This window comes from Macrobrachium nipponense, chromosome 15, assembly GCF_015104395.2.
Source record: "Macrobrachium nipponense isolate FS-2020 chromosome 15, ASM1510439v2, whole genome shotgun sequence".
Classification (NCBI taxonomy): domain Eukaryota; kingdom Metazoa; phylum Arthropoda; class Malacostraca; order Decapoda; family Palaemonidae; genus Macrobrachium; species Macrobrachium nipponense.
In genome coordinates this window covers 84,079,629-84,097,502 of record NC_087208.1, presented here as the reverse complement: position 1 = coordinate 84,097,502, position 17,874 = coordinate 84,079,629, and the positions used below count along the sequence as shown (strand labels likewise).

The window sequence follows — 17,874 nt, the reverse complement described above, 5'->3', positions numbered from 1 at the left end:
AACAAGGGGAGAACGTAGTTAAACTGCTTGTCCGATCGTGCGCGCGGGGCAGAATAACTTTTGCTTTAGGCCCATGCAAAAAAAGTTGCAGAGTGAGGGGTGGCATGAGGTGGGACTATATGTAAAGGACCTCAGGTTTTGTATAGTTAGGAAAAATGCAATTTTCGACAAATTGTCATTTGTTCCAATACGTAATACAAACCCTCGGTCCTTTAACAATAGGAAGACTCACTTCTTGGTGGAGGAATCTGAGTCTTTTTGGTGAACAGACTGGTGTTCGTCCAACCCTGGAGTGCCTCCCTGGTCGTAAGAGCAAGGGAGGGATCCAAACCTCTGTCCGATTGATCGGGTGTGTGCACCGCAGGATCAATGGTCAGACCTCTGGGGTTCCAAGTACTAAGAGAGAGGCAAGCGTATCTCTTCGTACCAGCAAGCAAGAAACTTGTTCCTGTTTGCAAGAGGACAATCATAAAAGGATGGGTTCTGGCTCAAGTTGGCATCCACTTCCTCCCCATTGTTGGAGGAAGTGGTGGATATTTACTCCTATCCCTACTGAAAGGGATAGGATGGTGCTCTATTGAGTAGCTCACCTGCATCTCGTCCTTACCCAGCAGGGTGACGACCGTGTCCTCTACCCAGAGGTAGAGGGAAGAAAAAGATGGGAAGAGGAGCCAGTCACACTCTCATTCCTCATCCATTCTTACGGTCACACCAGGACTCGATGCTGTTCAGCCTGCGATGGTCTGGGTTAACTACACAAAGTGTTGTTGAGGCAACCACCACGGTTCCCAAGGAAAAAGATCCAAGGAACTGTGGGCAATATCCTGAAGGTAGAAGGAGGTGCATGCGGTCCGGTTGGACCAGGCGCCTGCCTTCATTACCTGCGCCACGGAGAAGTTCTTGCGGAACGCGAGAGAATGATGGAGAAGCTTCCACACTCATCCTGGGTGTCGAGTTCTTCAGACAGCTCCGTCGCGCCTTCACAGGACAAAGCAGCATAGCCTTCGTATCGGAGGCGGTGAAGTCATTAGGGAGGGTATTGTGAAGGACTCGAAACCAATCGTCAGTTACCGAAGGGTTCTGAGTCTTCGCTACGAGATCGGTACGAAATCGAGCGTCACAAATCCCCATCCCTTTGTGCTTGACTTCTCAAGAGAAGTCATGCAGTTACCTAAGACGAAAAGAAGGGAATAGTCGTATGACCTATCCCTCTTCTCGACTTTGGGTTATGTACGTACTCATACTGACAAGCTATTAAGACGAAGTAATGATTGCTCTGGAACAACCGAACTAAGTCCACAGCATAGTTCGTAACTGACTCGGGCGCTCTGACAGCTGCCGACTGACTGTTTCGGAATCAGCAAGTTGTCCAAGCATCCGGGTAAGTCACGTGACCTTCGCCCTTTAAAGAGTTATGCTGAGAGACCAAACAAATAAAATATTTGTTAGTCACCGATGCCGGACGGCGCGGCGATGATTCTCTTAATGCATAAGCTCAAAAGGCGAAAGTCAATTGCCTTCAAAAGACCGAGGTCCCTGATGGCAAGAAAAATCCTCATAGAACGGTGAAATCTCAGCTTAAGGAAAAGAAACAACACTTAGTGACGTTGAAGACGAAGGTCGGCAATGAATGCAACCTACGTCTTCCAGCTGAATCGAGAGAATGAATCTCAAGATTCTAAACCTGTGCTTACAAATGACTGAAAACGCTAACCGCCATTCATTGCTGTCCGGTGTGCAGTGAAAGCGGCGTTCTCAGTATGAAAACACGGGGAGAGCCGCCTGAAGAACTGCTTCTCATGGGCTGGAACGTTTGGAAGTAGAGCTGGCAGGTGTGGGAGTAGGCGATGTCTTTCAATACATCTGCTAATCCGGGGTGAACAATGAACAATTGCACACCTCCGAATACGATATTTTGAGGACAAACTCAGATTCCGCAAAAATCATTCGCATTATCGAGATACGATGCAGCAAGAGACTATTACAGAATTCTGTTACCGTGCGGTAAACAGAAAGATGAGAGTCGAAATAGATATCTCTGTTTAAAATTCTCGCAATACCGAAGACGATGAATACTAGCGTCACAGCAGTAGATGGGTCATTCATGTATGCGAGAATCCCCGTTAATCAGAGACTTAAGTCCGTGATTGTTGGGCAGAGATACGGTTGGTATTCAATCAAAGCAGGTGAGAAAGAAATAACCAACCAGAAAGACATAACCAACCGTCCATCTCAAAGCGGCAGCTGGTACTGAAATGCCTCGGGCAATTCAATACGCAGTAGCTGTCGCTGACTCGTCATCCTGAGTTGCCAAGTAATCCTTTCCACGAAGGAATGCGTTCGGCTAGAACCACGAGCATAAAAAGATATGCTCGAGCAATTATATTTATGCGAAACGAATTTCGGTAAATATAAAAGCTTAAATGGTGTTGTTGTGACAAACACCATAAGTATATAAAATGAAACTGGAAACTCCTGGGAGGTTGCAGGCAACCCTAGTTGCAGTTCAATTAGAATACTTTTCGTCTAAGTCGCAATCCGTAGAATAACCAGGATATGCGCCTACCCCTCGGACCATTCAACTGCTTAGCAGAACTCATGTCGCGAGGTTAATATACGTAGTATATTGTAGGATTCTGAACAACGATCTCCATTCCTAAATTCTTTCCTTCAAGAAAACAAAATAAGGATTGGAGATCGACCACCTTCGGTCTCTATCAAAGAGAGTGAAGAAGTCTTCCTCGAAGGAAAGCTTCAATGGTGAACAGAATACTAAGACGATAGTTCAAGCCAAAACCTGGAATCTTATTCCCGTCCGTTCTTCTCTATTCCAGGTTGGTCGCCTATTGTGAGATAGTCTTCTTTCAGCAGCAGTCTTCTTCCTAATGCTAGAAATTCCAGGAATTCGAGCATAGGCGAGGTTCCCGATTATCGTGTAACATATCGGGGATTCTCGTCTCGCTCACTTTGGACCGTGGTCTCGCCTAAGTGTTTGGAGATCGTAAGAAACTCTAACACTCTGAATGCGCTAGAAATTCCGTAGAATTCTAAGCAGTCTGCGAAACCCCCACCGAATTCGTCAAACGATATCGGCTGGTGGTCCTCTCGATTCCCGTAGAATTGAGAATGGGGCAGGATCCCTCCTCAACAGACCGGGGCTTACGTCAGGTAGGACCCGAAGGTCCCCCCAGTAGCGCAGTCCCCAACGTGGAATCCTACAGAGAAATCTCTGTAGGATCCCTCCCCTTTCCCTCGTAGCCGTAAGGAGAGAGGGGAATGGGGGAGGAATTGGATACTCGCTCGCCATTCCCAGGGGTGGAAAACTAGCAGTTGGAGAAGAGTAGGAGCAGCCATCGCCTTGCGGCGATGGCCTCTCAGAGTCTGGGAAAACGTATCGTCAGGAGAAAACGTTTTCCCGAGGAGGGTTACGAACTCTCACTGTAGGTAAGGGTCTGCCGCCACTGTGAACGTCGTCTGGGTGGGGCTGATCGACACCTGACAGAAGAGAGCCGATACCGTCCTCCGACTCATTCCAGTCCTCGTCGAGGTCGAAACCTCTCAGGAGGACCGAAGGATTATTTAAATACGGTGTCGAAGACACGTAGAAACGCCGCTGTCGCAGTAGAGGAGGTGGAAGTAGCTTGATCGACCGCCAGAACTGAGAGAGCCTTCTTGTCCAGAGACGAGAGACTCTGGTTCAAGACAGAATCGGCAAGCTCCGATCGCGGCAAAACCCACCGTCGGTTTGGGTTCCCTCTCGGGCCCCAAAACGACTCGAGCAGAGACCATGGGCTCTGCTGGTGGGCGAGCGGCGATCCTTCCCCAGGTCGTTGTGCTGACGAATCAGTGCAATAACCTGGGCAAAGTTACTCTGAATCTCGGAAGTTACAGCGTCTTGAGGAGTAGGATCGTCCAGTCCCTCCAACAAGAGCAGCTCCCAAGACCCTCCTCCTTCAGAAGAAGGACCAGCAACAGATCCCTGACGGTTGCCTCCAATCACTTGCGCGTACGTCCTGGCTGGTTCTAAGACAATACCTGGCACGTGCGGCGTCGTGACGGGATCGTGAGCGGCGCAATCTCACGATCACTCCTATATACCTCGCTCTTCCTGGCGTATGCCAAGGAAGTTGAAGGTATCGGAGAGACAGAACTGACGCTACCCCCTCCCCCCCCCGACGGTCGCCTCCAATCACTTGCGCGTACGTCCTGGTTGGTCCTAAGACCATACGTGGCACGCGGCGTCGTGACGGGATCGTGAGCGGCGCACCTCTCAAGATCACTCCTAGCTACCTCGCTCTTCCCGGTGTAGCCCGAGGAAGTTGAAGGTAGTGGAGAGACAGACCTGACGCTCCCCCACCCGCTCGCTGGCAGGACCAGCGTACGTGGGGGGTCGCAGCCGATCACCAACCGCGGTGGGGATCGATCTGCAGGCCCTGGCCGTGCCGCTCACCTGTGGCGAGCGGCCTGACTGAGCACGTCGACCCCGGTCCCGTGCGTCAGACGAGTGCTGCTGGTCACCGTATCCGCCCGGTCCCTGTGGGAGCGGCGGTCAGGTGACCTGCGAGCTCGCTTTCGCGGTGAGACCGGTGAGCGTCCTCGCGGCACGTCAAACCGCTGGTACCAGCCGAGGCTGGTACCGTCGGTCGAGGGGACCTGGGGGACCTCTTCCCAGACCTCAACCTGTGGCCGGTCAGAGACCGTCACGTCCAACCCGGGAGTGGTACCGGCTGGTCGCTACGAGAGCGGCCGCTGGCCTGGCGAGAGTCACCTGAGCGGCTCTCGTTAGTCTTCTGCTCCGTGCCTCGGTCATGAACGCTGAGCGAAAACTCAGGTGTCTTAACTTTGGCTGCACGGTCACCCGAAGGAGACCGTACACTCGGAAATTCTCGCGGACGAGAAACCGAGCCGGTAGGTACCTGGCTTAGCAGCAGAGCTGCCAAGACCAGGCGAGGGTGTACCAGCGGTAGCCAGCACACCCTTGGTCCCCGTCTTCTTCTTCTTCTCAGAAGGGGAGACAGGCCCCGTTCCCGAAGGAACAGGAGGACCAGCAGAAGAACCCCCCCCCAGTCACACCGGAGTGTGACGAGCCCTTCGAAGTTCCCGAAGGAGTCTTCTTGGGGAGGGGGAAAACCCCCGGTTACCAGCTGGTCGCTGCGAGAGCGGCCGCTGGGCCTGCGAGAGTCACCTGAGCGGTTCTCGCCAGCCTTCTGCTCCGTGCCGTGGTCTTGGCGCCGAGCGAACTCTGGCGCCGAAAACTTTGGCTGCACGGTCTCCCGATGGGAAGAGCGTTACCCACTCGGGATTCTTCCCACGAACGAAGATACCGAGCCGGAACCTGGCGTAGCGGCATCGCCGCTAGCACCAGGCGAGGAAGTACCAGAGCTAACCGATACTCCTCTGGTCCCCGTCTATCTCTTCCTTTACGGAAGGGGAGACGGGCCCTGCTCCCGAAGGAGCAGGAGGACCAGCAGAAGGACCCCCCCCCGTCCCACCGAGGTGGGACGGGCCCTTAGAAGTTCCCGCAAGGAGACTTCTTAGGGGGGGGAGGCAGCCTTCTTCTTTTCTTCGGCTTATGGCCTTAGAAGTCCCGAAGGAGACTTCTTAGGGGGGGGAGCAGCCTTCTTCTTCTTCGGCTTATGGGCCTTAGAAGCGAAGGGGAAGAGGCAGCAGCAGACGAAGATGACACCTTCCTCTTCTTCGTCAGCTCACGCAGGACAGTCGTCAGGTCCTCCATCCAGGCCGGAGTCGGGCCTATTGCCGAACGCAACACGGCCCGACTGCACCTGTCCGGAAGGACCTGGGACTGGGGAAAGACACACCATGGGCAGGACCAGCATGGACAGGCGCAGGAACCAGGAGCGACAGGAAACAGCAACCAGCCTCAGGAGGCAGCAGGAACAGCGGCAGTGGTAAACACAGAAGGGACAGCCAGTAGCGGGAACCACATCAGCGACAGGTACGGCAGTCCCAGCCATCGCCTCGTAGAATCATCGGCAGCCAGCGGGACCTGGTACTGGCGGCCGGTCCAGGGGCGAGCTGCTGGAACAGCGGAAGTCTGGGGCAGGCAACACGAAGAAAACACAGGCGGCGGCGGCATACCCCCCCCTCCTCGGTACGGCGGCGAACCGGCCCTAGAAGCGGCAGACGGCGTCACCGACACAGCATGGGGAGTGTAGACCAGCGGGGGGAAGCAGCATAAGCGGCCGTGAAGGTTGTAGTGGATACCGCTCCAAGGTCACCTCCCCAGACCTCGCTAGACGCTGCAGCAGATCGTGGATGCTAGGCACGCCTGCAGCCGCAGTGGCCCATACTGTCCAAGGTCGTCTCCCACGGATGTAGCACCTGCGGTAGCACAGACAGATTAGTAAGAGGGGTTCCCTCACGCACGGGGGGGAGACATGCCCCACCCCGAACGGGAGGAAGACCCCAAATAACAAAATACGAGGAAGCTGAGCGGGGGGGACAGGAAAGAAGACCGAAGAATCGGATACCAAGGGAGTCGCGGAGAGCTTTCCGACGACTTCCTGGCAGACCTTCGCTTCCCCTACCCCCGCACAGCAGTGAAAAGTAATATGAAAATGAAACAGAATACTGCACTTGCGATTCACTTCATAGAACTTAAAGGGGGAAAGGGAGATCAATTCCCGGGTAGAGCGGAAACTTGATCCATAATAATATGATGCTATCATAAATATATATGAAAATGAACAATACTGCACTTGCGATTTTCACTTTCACAGCAATAAATCGTAAGGATTAATTCCCGGGTGAGAGCGGAAATTGATCCAAAATTAAATTTGATGCAATTAATAAATGAAAATGAAAAGAAAACAACATTGCGAATCCACTTTCATTGCATTCTATTCATACAAAATAAGAGGCTCGTGCCGAGCGCAATCAAGCTCTCGGTCAACGAAACGCACAGGGCAAAAATATAAAAATGAAAAAAGAGTACTTCACATCTTTCAAATTTACACACTTTCGCCAAAATACATGACTCGGCGCGAGTGCGCCCGCCCTTCGGCACCAGAGACATAATTCAAGTCAATTTCATGAAAAGAGCGGAAATCGCCGCCTCTACGGCGATAGCTCCATGTTGATTCATAAATTAAGTAATGAAAATGAAAACAGTGTACTTACAGTTTCATTTTCAAGATCAAAACAAAAACCATTAGTAGAAAACACAATATAAACAAAGCATACGACGATGAAACGGGCAGAGAGCGATGACGAACACGTCCTTCACACCCGCGGCCGAAAGCAAAAGTGAGTTTCACCTCTCGGGCGCGCGGGCGCGCGCACGACCGGAAAAGCAGGAAACTACCGTTCTCCCTTGTTCGAAGCTTACGACCGTCCCAGCTGCCGCTAGTTACCTTCCTATTGTTAAAGGACCGAGGGTTGTATTACGTATCGGAACAAATAAGAGTTTTAGCTTACAATTGCATTTTTCGACCATTTCAGTAGTCAAAGTTGACCAAAGGTTGAAATTTTGGCACATCGATTTATATGAAAAATATTTCAAAACTGATAAAAGTTACAATCATGAGTATTTTTTTTTTTGTTGTATTCTACATGAAATTGCGCACATTTTCATATATAATACTCCATGTAATGGCTAATTAAAAATGGTGCAAAAATTATGTCAAAGTGATGAAATAATTTCTGAGATGTGTCACTGATAACTTTTTAGTGCGATAAGAAAGAAATTCATGCTTGTGCGCCTGCGTAACGATTGTAAACAAAACAACGCCTTGATCCGTGAGCTCCCAGTATCCCCCAAGGCGCGTGATTCAAAAGTTTTCGCTTGGTACGCCTATAAGTATTTTTTCCGCGATTTTTAAAAAAACTTTTCTATGTTGACGTAAAATACGTCCAATTGGCACCCGACAGACAATTTATCTCGACGTAAAATACATCCAATAGGCGTTTAAGGGTTAATATTTCTCCAAGCAGTAACTTTCATAATTTCCAAAATAGTCATTTCTATCCTTCTCCCTTGATATTTAATAGTTTCCTAACTTGGGTACTTCCCGGAGTAATATGCTCCTGTGAACCTTTTTAACTCCCTTATTACTTTAAATTCCTATCACTCTATCCATTCCCACACTAACTCCTGACGCACAGCCACCCTCACTCTACAGGGTACATAGTAAGTCCCTACTCTCATTCAACTTATATGCTATCTCTGTCCTTTTCTTCTACCTTCTTTCCTATCTTTTGCACTCTTATCCTTTCCCTCAATATTTTTTATAACCTTGTCCTCCTGGTCTGGGGTTGATCCTATCTCCTATTCCTGTCACCGTTCATATTTCCTCACTCTTACTAATTCCATATCCTAATCTCGCATTAAACATCCTTTCCATCACCTTTGACTTCTCTACCATCTTCCTCTCTGCTTCCTTCACCTACTCCCTATCTGATTCCTTTATTTCCTTTATTATCCTCTTCAGTGTCTCATCCTCAAGTCTTAACTGGTCATTTTCTGCTAGTACTGACTTTTGCAACGACTCCCTTATCTCCTTTAGTTCCCCCTGCAATCTCAGTAATTCCCTTTTAATCACTTCATTTGACCTTACACCAAAAATTTTCCTATTTGACTACATTACTGTACTTACATCCTTCACCATATACTTTTCCAACAACCTTTCCCCATTACCTCACTACTATTCTCCCTCTCAAAACTGCTGAACTCCACTACTCTCCCTTCCCTACATACATACACTGGCCCCATATTGGGGTGCCAAAAATTTTGTTTTCTTAGGCCAGTTTACAATACTGAGAGATGTAGAGTAACAGCAGTGGTTCATTTTAACAGTCTTGGGGATAAAATCAATCACTACTTCAACCTAAAGATCTATTTAGTGCTAGTTTTACCTATCAAATTTACAGTCAGCACAAGCTATCTCTGAATGCACAAAATACTTCGCTAAAACCTGCCTCACAATTAATCATTTCCCTGTCATTTAGTTTATGATAATCATTATATTTTCACATGCCTAACGATAATTGAAAAATAAATTCTTACAACAGTCTTTTGATAACCCCTTTAGTAATATGAATAGGGCATAACAAAATATTACTATGAACATAAGTATACGGCATTAGCAGACTGTAAAGCTTATGTTACAGATTGCAAAAATTATACAATCAAGCCTAAACTATTAAAACACTATGTAATACATTTAATTCAATGTTCATCAAACAATCTCTAGAGCTTTACACACTGGACAGGGTAATCTTGTCCATTTCCAGAAAAGTTTGGTGCACTCACGTTTTTCATGGCAAAAATCCCCCCTACATACTCTTCCCTTTCACTAACAAGCCTTGTCTACAATAGTAAATCTTATTTGAAGGCCTTATAATTGCTAGACTGCACAATAAGTTTCATTAACAGTCTAAAATACGGCACTGCAGTCGTTCATAAATATTGGCCACAACTTTCTACGAATCTCTTTATAAGGTATTACTACACTTATTGTTACTAGTCTTCATTAAACAGATCCTCAAGACATCAGAGCTGCATTGAGAAACAAACTCCATTAATCCTAACAAAAGTGAGAACAATGACATAAAATCCAAAACATCAACAATTACTTTTTTTTCTTGTTTTATTAACAAGTTAATTTACACATACTGGCTAATATACATGGCCACCACAACACCTTGTCATCATGTTTGAATCATCATTTCCAGCTTGAAGTTAAATTCTATGTAAACTAAAAGGGTTTGTATTAGTATAGAAACGAACATTCTTTACGAAATTCATTGATTAAAATGATATTGTTATGATACAATAAAGTTTCATACATACTTACCTGGCAGATATATACATAGCTATCGACTCCGTCGTCCCCGACAGAAATTCAAATTCGCGGCAACTCGCTACAGGTAGGTCAGGTGATCTACCGCCCTGCTCTGGGTGGCAGGACTAGGAACCATTCCCGTTTTCTAATCAGATTCTCTCTTCCACCTGTCTCCTGCGGGGAGGCTGGGTGGGTCTTCAATTATATATATCTGCCAGGTAAGTATGTATGAAACTTTATTGTATCATAACAATATCATTTTCATACATTCAACTTACCTGTCAGATATATACATAGCTGATTGACACCCTTTGGTGGAGGGCAAGAGACAGCTAACTACTGACTAGCCAGGTAAACAACATATGTGTAGGTATTTATAGACCTTGGTTCCTACCTTATCAGGTGGAAGACTTCGTGACTGCTGTCTAGGAGTCTGCTTCACCTCAAGAGCCTTAGCGAGATAGTGATCTGTGGCCAAGAGTTCTTGTGGATCTGTCGATGGGGTATCATCCACTACTCGACAGAACCTAACTGGCATTTGTCAATGGGAGCACATCCGCTTATATGACAACACGCCTTTATTTAAGGAGCACACAACCGATTCCGATCACCCGAACCTAACACCCGTGTTAGTTCTAAGATTGCCAAGAGCTATCCCCAAACTCTAGCAAACAACCACAAACTCAATAACCACACATACAATAATACAAAAAAAAAAAAAATTTTGTACCCCTCTAAAAGTCAGCTGTACACTCGGAAGAGAAGTGAAGGTCGCCTGTGCGACACCTGACACTTCCATGCACAGGAAAACTCAAGAACACATCCAACAAGAGGGTTACATATATTATTAAGGATCAGTGCTAGCTCCCTTACCCAGAACCGTCTGTGCTGACACAAACGGACCTAGAGAAAAACATTCTCATACGTAACTCGCACATCTTTTAAATAATGAGATGCAAACACAGAGTTGCATCTCCAATAAGTTGCATCCAGAATGTTTTTAAGTGACATATTTCTTTGGAACGCCACAGAGGTTGCGATTGCCCTAACTTCGTGGGCTCTCACTCTTAAAAGATTAAAAGAATCATCTGGACAATTCTTATGAGCTTCCGTATAACACTTTCTAACAAAGAAGGCTAAGGCGTTCTTGGACATTGCTCTCTTGGGGTCTTTTACTGAGCACCAAAGACCTTTTTGCGAACCCCCCCAACAAAACTGCGTTCTTCCTGTCCAGATAGAATTTAAGAGCTCTAACTGGGCAAAGGGATCTTTCTGCCTCTCTGCCCACCAAACTAGAAAGTCCTTTTACCTCGAAGCTCCTGGGCCAGGGATTCGAAGGCGGGTTTTCATTTTTGGCAAGAAAGAGAGACTGGAATGAACAAATTGCAGAGTCTCCTTTGAAGCGACTGTGTTCAAGGGCGTGCAACTCACTGACTCTTTTTGCCGTTGCAAGAGACATCAGAAAACAAACACTTTTCTAGTGATATTACGAAATGAAGCAGTGTGTGGTGGTTCGAATTCTTCGGAGGATAGAAATTTAAGAACCACATCTAAGTTCCAGCTTGGAACCTTAGGTTCAAGTGACTTTGATGTTTCGAAGGAACGAATGAGGTCGTGCAAATCCTTATCATTCGTTAGATCTAATCCCTTGTTTCTAAAGACTGCTGAAAGCATACTCCTGTACCCCTTAATAGTCGGTACAGAGAGATGCGACTTTTCTCTAAGAAACAGAAGGAAATCCGCAATTTCGGTCACAGAGGTACTGGAAGAGGACAGCTTCTTCGACCTGCACCAGCTTCTGAAAACTTCCCACTTCGATTGGTACACTCGCCTAGTAGATGATCTGCGGGCTCTAGCAATTGCGCTTGCTTGCCTGGCGAGAAAACCCCCTCGCTCTGACAAGTCTTTCGATAGTCGAAAGGCAGTCAGAGCAAGATTTCGGGAAGGTTTTGATGGTACCTCTCGAAGTGGGGTTGTTTGAGCAGATCTATTCTGTTTGGAAGAGATCTGGGGAAGTCCACTGTCCACTCCATCACCTCTGTGAACCAAATCTGAGATGGCCAATACGGAGCAATCAGAGTCATTTTGGTTCCTTCGGATGCCACGAATTTTCTGACTACTTCCTCCAGTATCTTGAACGGGGGAAAAGCGTAAACATCTAGCCCTGACCAGTCCAGGAGAAAGGCGTCTGTTGCATAAGCCCTGGGATCTTCCACTAGGGCACAAAATGTGTCTATCCTTTTGGAGAGGAATGTGGCGAAAAGATCTATTTGAGGCTTCCCCCAAAGGTACCAAAGGCTCTGACAGACTTCTGAGTGGAGTGTCCATTCTGTGGGAAGGACCTGGAACCTCCTGCTCAGTCTGTCCGCTCTCACATTCCTCTCCCCCTTGGACAAGCCTCGTTAGAAGAACTACCTTCCTTTGGTTCGCCCAAATCAACAGATCTCTTGCCAGCTCGTACAGAGCGAAAGAGTAGTCCCTCCTTGTTTCTTGACATAAGCCAGAGCGGTCGTATTGTCTGAGTTTATCTGTACGACCTTGCCTCTGACTATTGTGTTCGAAGCTCTTTAGCGCAAGGTGAATTGCTAAAAGCTCCTTGCAATTTATGTGCCATGACACTGTTCTGCCGACCAGGTGCCTGGACACTTCTTTGGATCCCAATGTTGCACCCCAGCCCGACTCCGACTCGTCTGAGAACAATGTCAGCTTGGGTTCCGTACTTGCAGGGATATTCCTTTGTTTTCTTTTAAGGGAATCAACCACCACTTTAAATGATTTTTATTTCCTCCGAGATTGGAAACGTGTCCGAGAGCTGTCCCTGTCTTCCAACTCCAACTTCTTCTCAGGAAGAACTGAAGCGGACGAAGATGTAGTCTTCCTAGGGGAAAGAAACTGTTCGAGCGAGGAAAGGGTCCCAGAAGGCTCAGCCATTCCCTCGCTGAAGTGCGCTCTTTCCCTAAGAAGTTCGATACTGTGGCACAGCCTTTCCTTATTCTCTCTTGAGAGGGAAAAACTCGAAAACCCCGATGAATCCATCTGAATCCCCAGATAACCACGTTCTGGCTGGGGATCATCTGAGACTTCTCGAGGTTCACGATCAATACCCAATGAAATTTTGTACAATTCCAGTGTTGTTGACAGGTCCTCCAAACACTGCTTTTGAGACCTGGCTCTGATGAGCCAGTCGTCCAGGTACAGGGAGACGTTTATCCCTTTCAAATGTAAATGTCTTGATACATTTTTCATCACGTCCGTGAAGACTTGAGGAGCCGTGGAAAGGCCGAAACACAGGGCCCTGAAACTGATAGATTCTTTCCCTCGAACATAAATCGAAGGTACTTCCTCGACGAATGGTGGATCGGGCTGATGGAAATGGAAATATATGTCCTGGAAGGCGTTCTAGGGACGCCATCCAATCTCCTTGACGCAGTGCTGCAAGGACTGAAGCAGACGTTTCCATGCTGAACTTCTGTTGTTTACGAATTTGTTCAGCGCACTTACATCCAGTACGGTCTCCATCCCCCCGAGGCTTTTGCTACAAGAAAACAAGCGATTGTAAAACCCCGGGGAGCTGCAATCCAGCACCAGCTCTATTGCTCTTTTGTCCCACATCTGTTCCACCATCTGACGAAGAGTATCCATCAGAACAGGGTCCTTGTATCTGGCGGACAGTTCCCTCGGTGATGTTGTCAAGGGAGGTGAATGTCCTTTAATGGGATGTAATAACCCTGACTTGATGATTGACATCGTCCAAGGATTCGATCCTATGTCTTTCCAGGCTTTCGCAAAGAAATGTAACCTGGCTCCTACAGGTGTCTGGAGGATAGATTTCTCACTTTCCCTTCTTAAAGGGACGGAAGGAAGACCTGCCCCTTTTCTCGGTTGACTTCCTTCTGGCGATAGATCTAGCTGGAAGGCCTCCTCGAAAGGGCTGCTGCTGAGCTGGACAAGCCCACTTTCTTTTTCCTCACTGGCCACAGGCCTATTTTTCCTTGAGGATTTGTCTAAGGAGATCCTGGGTGGCCTTTTCAGTTCAGTGAATGGGCAATATCCTTCACCAACTGCGAGGGAAAAAGATGTTCTGAGAGAGGCGCAAACAATAAGGCGGATCTTTGCGAAGGAGAGACGGCCTTCGTGAGGAAAGCACTGTGAACCGCCCTCTTCTTTAAAACTCCTGCACCAAAGAGGGAGCATACTTCAGCCGATCCATCCTGAACAGCCTTATCAATGCATGTGAGGATGCTATTTAGGGTTTCTGGTCCAGTTGTTCCTTTTCATGAGACTTCTTGGCAAGAACCCCAAGGGACCAATCTAAGAAGTTAAAAACTTCTAAAGTGTGAAAAAGCCCTTTGAGGAGTGGTCCGTTTCGAAAGACCCCATGTTACTTTTTGCTGAAGTTCAAGGCGTGTCTTCTCGATGTCTACTAAACTCGAGAAGTCTGACTCAGCTGAAACGGACAGAGACAATCCCATATTTTCTCCCGTTTCGTACCAAATGCCTCTCCTCCCTGTAAGTTTAGCGGGAGGCATACAAAAGACTGTCCTTCCTAACTCCTTCTTCTTCTTGAACAGGAGTCAAGAGATTGTAGCGCCCTCCACTCAATAGATATAGCAGGCTTCATTTTAGGAAAGAGGAAGACTTGTGCGTTTTCGTGCTCGAAAACAGAGAGCGTGGAGAAGGAGGAGCGGCTGGCGTTAAAGAGTCTCCATATTCTTCCAAGAGAAGGGACGAAAGAACTTTGTAATTAGAAAATCCTTCCTTCATTTCATCCTCCGAGGCATCTTCTGGGTTCATAGGCTCGGAAGGAAGGAAGGCTCCCTTCTTTCTTCTGTTTCTTCCCTTACTCTCTTTCTTTCTGAAGAAGCACTCCTAATTGAAGAGGGACTAAGAGTTACTCTTCTCTTTGCTAAAAGATTGACGCTTGGATGACTCCTGTCGGATGTCAGGCTCTTCATGCAGGAAATGCGCCTGGTGTACGGCAGGAGTATCTCGCCTGGAAGGAGTAACGTGTTTGGAATACTCCTGGTGCTTGGCAGGCGCAACGGCGCTTCGAATGACTCCTGGCGTTCTGGTAGGCGCATCTTGTTCCGAATACTCCGGCGCTGGGGAGGAGTATTAAGTTTCAGAATACTCCTGGCGCCTGGGAGGAGTATAAAGTTCGGAATACTTCTGGCGCCTGGAGGAGTATTAAGTTTCAGAATATCCGGGCGCCTGGGAGGAGTATAAAGTTCGGAATATCCTGGCGCCTGGGAGGAGTATCGAGGTCCGAAGACTCCTGGCGCCTGGCAGGAGTATGTCGCTCCAAATACTCCTGATCCTTGGAATGCGTATGGTGTTTAGTAGGAGTATTGATCATGGTAGGCGCTTTTCGTTTAACAAGCGCTCTACTCCTAACAGGATCTTCTTCTTCAGTTAACTCTTGGCGCTTGGTTGAAGATCTTGAACGTTTGTACTGAATACTCTGGCTCTTTGCGCCTACTCGGAGCCTGGCTCCTGGCTGGAGCCAAACTCTGACAGGAGTAACTTCCTTTCTTACTTCTCTCCTGTCTAACCGCACCGTTCCCGCCGGAGATGGTCGCCTGTGCGACACCTCCCCTGGAAGGCTCGTTGCGCGTGACAGGGATCGGTATTTAGATCTTTTAATAGGAAGCCTATCATCCTTCTTACGAGTAGGCTCCTTATAAAGAACTCCTACCAACGAGGCTAATTGTTCCTGCATATTCATTAAAATTTTCCTGGTTGAGGAATCTTTCGAATCAGGAGAGGGAGATCTGGAAGGCGCTCTAGGATCTCCTCCAGACCCAGAGTCTGATTGTTTTCTAGCCTTCTTATTACCGAAGGCGCTCCTTCTTCAGAGAAGCGCTCGGGACTAGAATTGAGCTCATGTTCTTTCATACTCCTCTTCAGCGGACGGGAAAGTTTCGACTCCTTCCATCCTCTTCTCGGAGAGGGGCGAACTAGAAGACGAAAAGCACTCTCGAAGGACGCTTTTCTATAGCGGTCCTTGGCAGTTTGTGATATGATAGATTCTGCCGAAGGGACGCCTGATCGTTGGGGATTCTCCACAACCCCCGTACGGCTTTCGACTTTCCTTCTCCTCCGGGCCAGGGAGCTTGGAAGAGGTCTAGGCCTGGGAGCGTCGCAGAGACGACCAGACGCCCCCTCCACTACACTGGGGACACTAATATCACTAGCGAAACCACATTCACTTTCCTTACCTTCCAATGCTGCCATTTTTTCCTGCATTTTCTGAAGGGAAGCTCTGAGTTCCGCTATTTCCGAAGCAGAACTAGAGGGATTAGCAATTTGTGAATGGGCTGAAACAGAATGGGCATGATTATCAGAGGAAGAAGCTACAGAACTAGACAGTAAATCACGAGATGTAGACATTCTGCGGGTTTTGTAAGCCGCCTTCCTCTCTCTATCTTTCTCTAACTTCTTCAAGTAAGAAGTTAGATTCTTCCACTCTTGCGCACTCAGTTTCTCACACTCGTTACACGTATTCTCAATCGAGCATTCAACACCATTCTACAACCACTGCATGTAGTGTGAGGATCTACCGAAGCTTTCAGAATCCTCACCTTACAGCCCTCATTCACACACACTCTGAAACTAACACTAGAGTCAGACATATTCACGAATTCCAAAACCAAGTCCAAAAAACAGTCCATGATAGCGAATGCCAAACAACGATCCAAGTACGTCACCAAATATCAGCGAGAGATGATCAAAAGCGTTGTGAAAAAAGAAAGAATTCTAGTCAGGAGGAAGTAACAACAATGTTGATACCACCGGCGACAGAGAGAATCTGATTAGAAAACGGGAATGGTTCCTAGTCCTGCCACCCAGAGCCAGGGCGGTAGATCACCTGACCTACCTGTAGCGAGTGCCGCGAAATTTGAATTTCTGTCGGGGACGACGGAGTCGATAGCTATGTATATATCTGCCAGGTAAGTTGAATGTATGAAAATATTACTCAACCAAACAACACAAACACAAATGAAGGTTCCATGTAACACCAAAAATCAAATGGGTCCTATTTCCAGACACAGTATACAAAGTCACTTTACAAAAATTCCTTAAAAGCTACTACAAGGGAACCCTCCCATTCGCGTCCTCCGGATTCGCGGATTTCTCTATGGAACTCCTCCCCGCAGAAAATTCGCTTTTTATTTGGTGGCAGGTTTTCCTCCATGAGAAATATCTACAAATTCCTGTTTTTATGAGCAATTTCATCATAAAATGCACTTTTTGTGATAAAACTATTAAAAAAACAAGGTATAACAATTTTTTATGGGTTTTTCTTGAGGTTTAACTAACAAAATAGGTTTAAAGCATTTTTATAGGGGTTCCAACTATTCGTGGATTCTAACTATTTGCAGGGGGTCTGGTACGCATCCCCGGAAAATACAGGGGGACCACTGCACATAATGAGAAAGTTTACTTACCATCTTTTATTTCCAATAAATCATCATCAATATAGCCATCTGAGTCATCATACATATCACCCCCCTGTGAACACAATAACCAGCTGTAAATTCTCATGTGAAATAACATTAAAATATTTAATATCCTTCCTTAACCAAACATAACAATTTGTTGAAAATTGTATCTTTCCTAACTGTACAAACCTGAGGTCCTTTAACAAAAGGAATGGTACTTAGCGGCAGCTGAACCGGTCGTAAGCTTCGAGCAAGTGAGTTCGGTAGTTAACTGCTTGTCCCGCAGTTGGCAGTCAGCTCGACTGCGAGGAGAGGAGTCACTTTGCTTTAGGCCCAGGAAAACGCAGAGTGAGGGGTGGCATGAGGTGGGACTATATGTTAAGGACCTCAGGTTTGTATAGTTAAGAAAAATACAATTTTCGACAAATTGTTATTTGTTACGGTACATATACAAACCCTCGGTCATTTAACAGTAGGAAGACTCACTTATTGGTGGGTGGAATCTGAGTCTCATGAACAGACTGGTGTTCGTCCTACCTTGGTTCCCTCCCTGGTCGTAAGAGCAAAGGGAGGGATCCTAGCCTCTGTCCAGCTGATCGGGGTGTGCACCGCAGGATCAGTGGTCAGAC

The 17,874-nt window shown here is 47.3% G+C and overlaps 1 protein-coding gene across 2 annotated transcripts in view; it reads right to left on the bottom strand.

Moving 5' to 3' along the window:
• The window catches only part of LOC135195091 (HMG domain-containing protein 4-like), a 119,313-nt gene extending 101,986 nt beyond the window's left edge, over positions 1-17,327 (bottom strand). For both annotated transcript variants that reach the window (XM_064221470.1, XM_064221469.1), the window contains exon 1: positions 17,252-17,327. In XM_064221470.1, the coding sequence (XP_064077540.1) occupies positions 17,252-17,306 (55 nt within the window). In that variant the 5' untranslated portion in view covers positions 17,307-17,327. The remainder of the gene's footprint in view (positions 1-17,251) is intronic.
• Between the last annotated feature and the right edge of the window lie 547 nt (positions 17,328-17,874).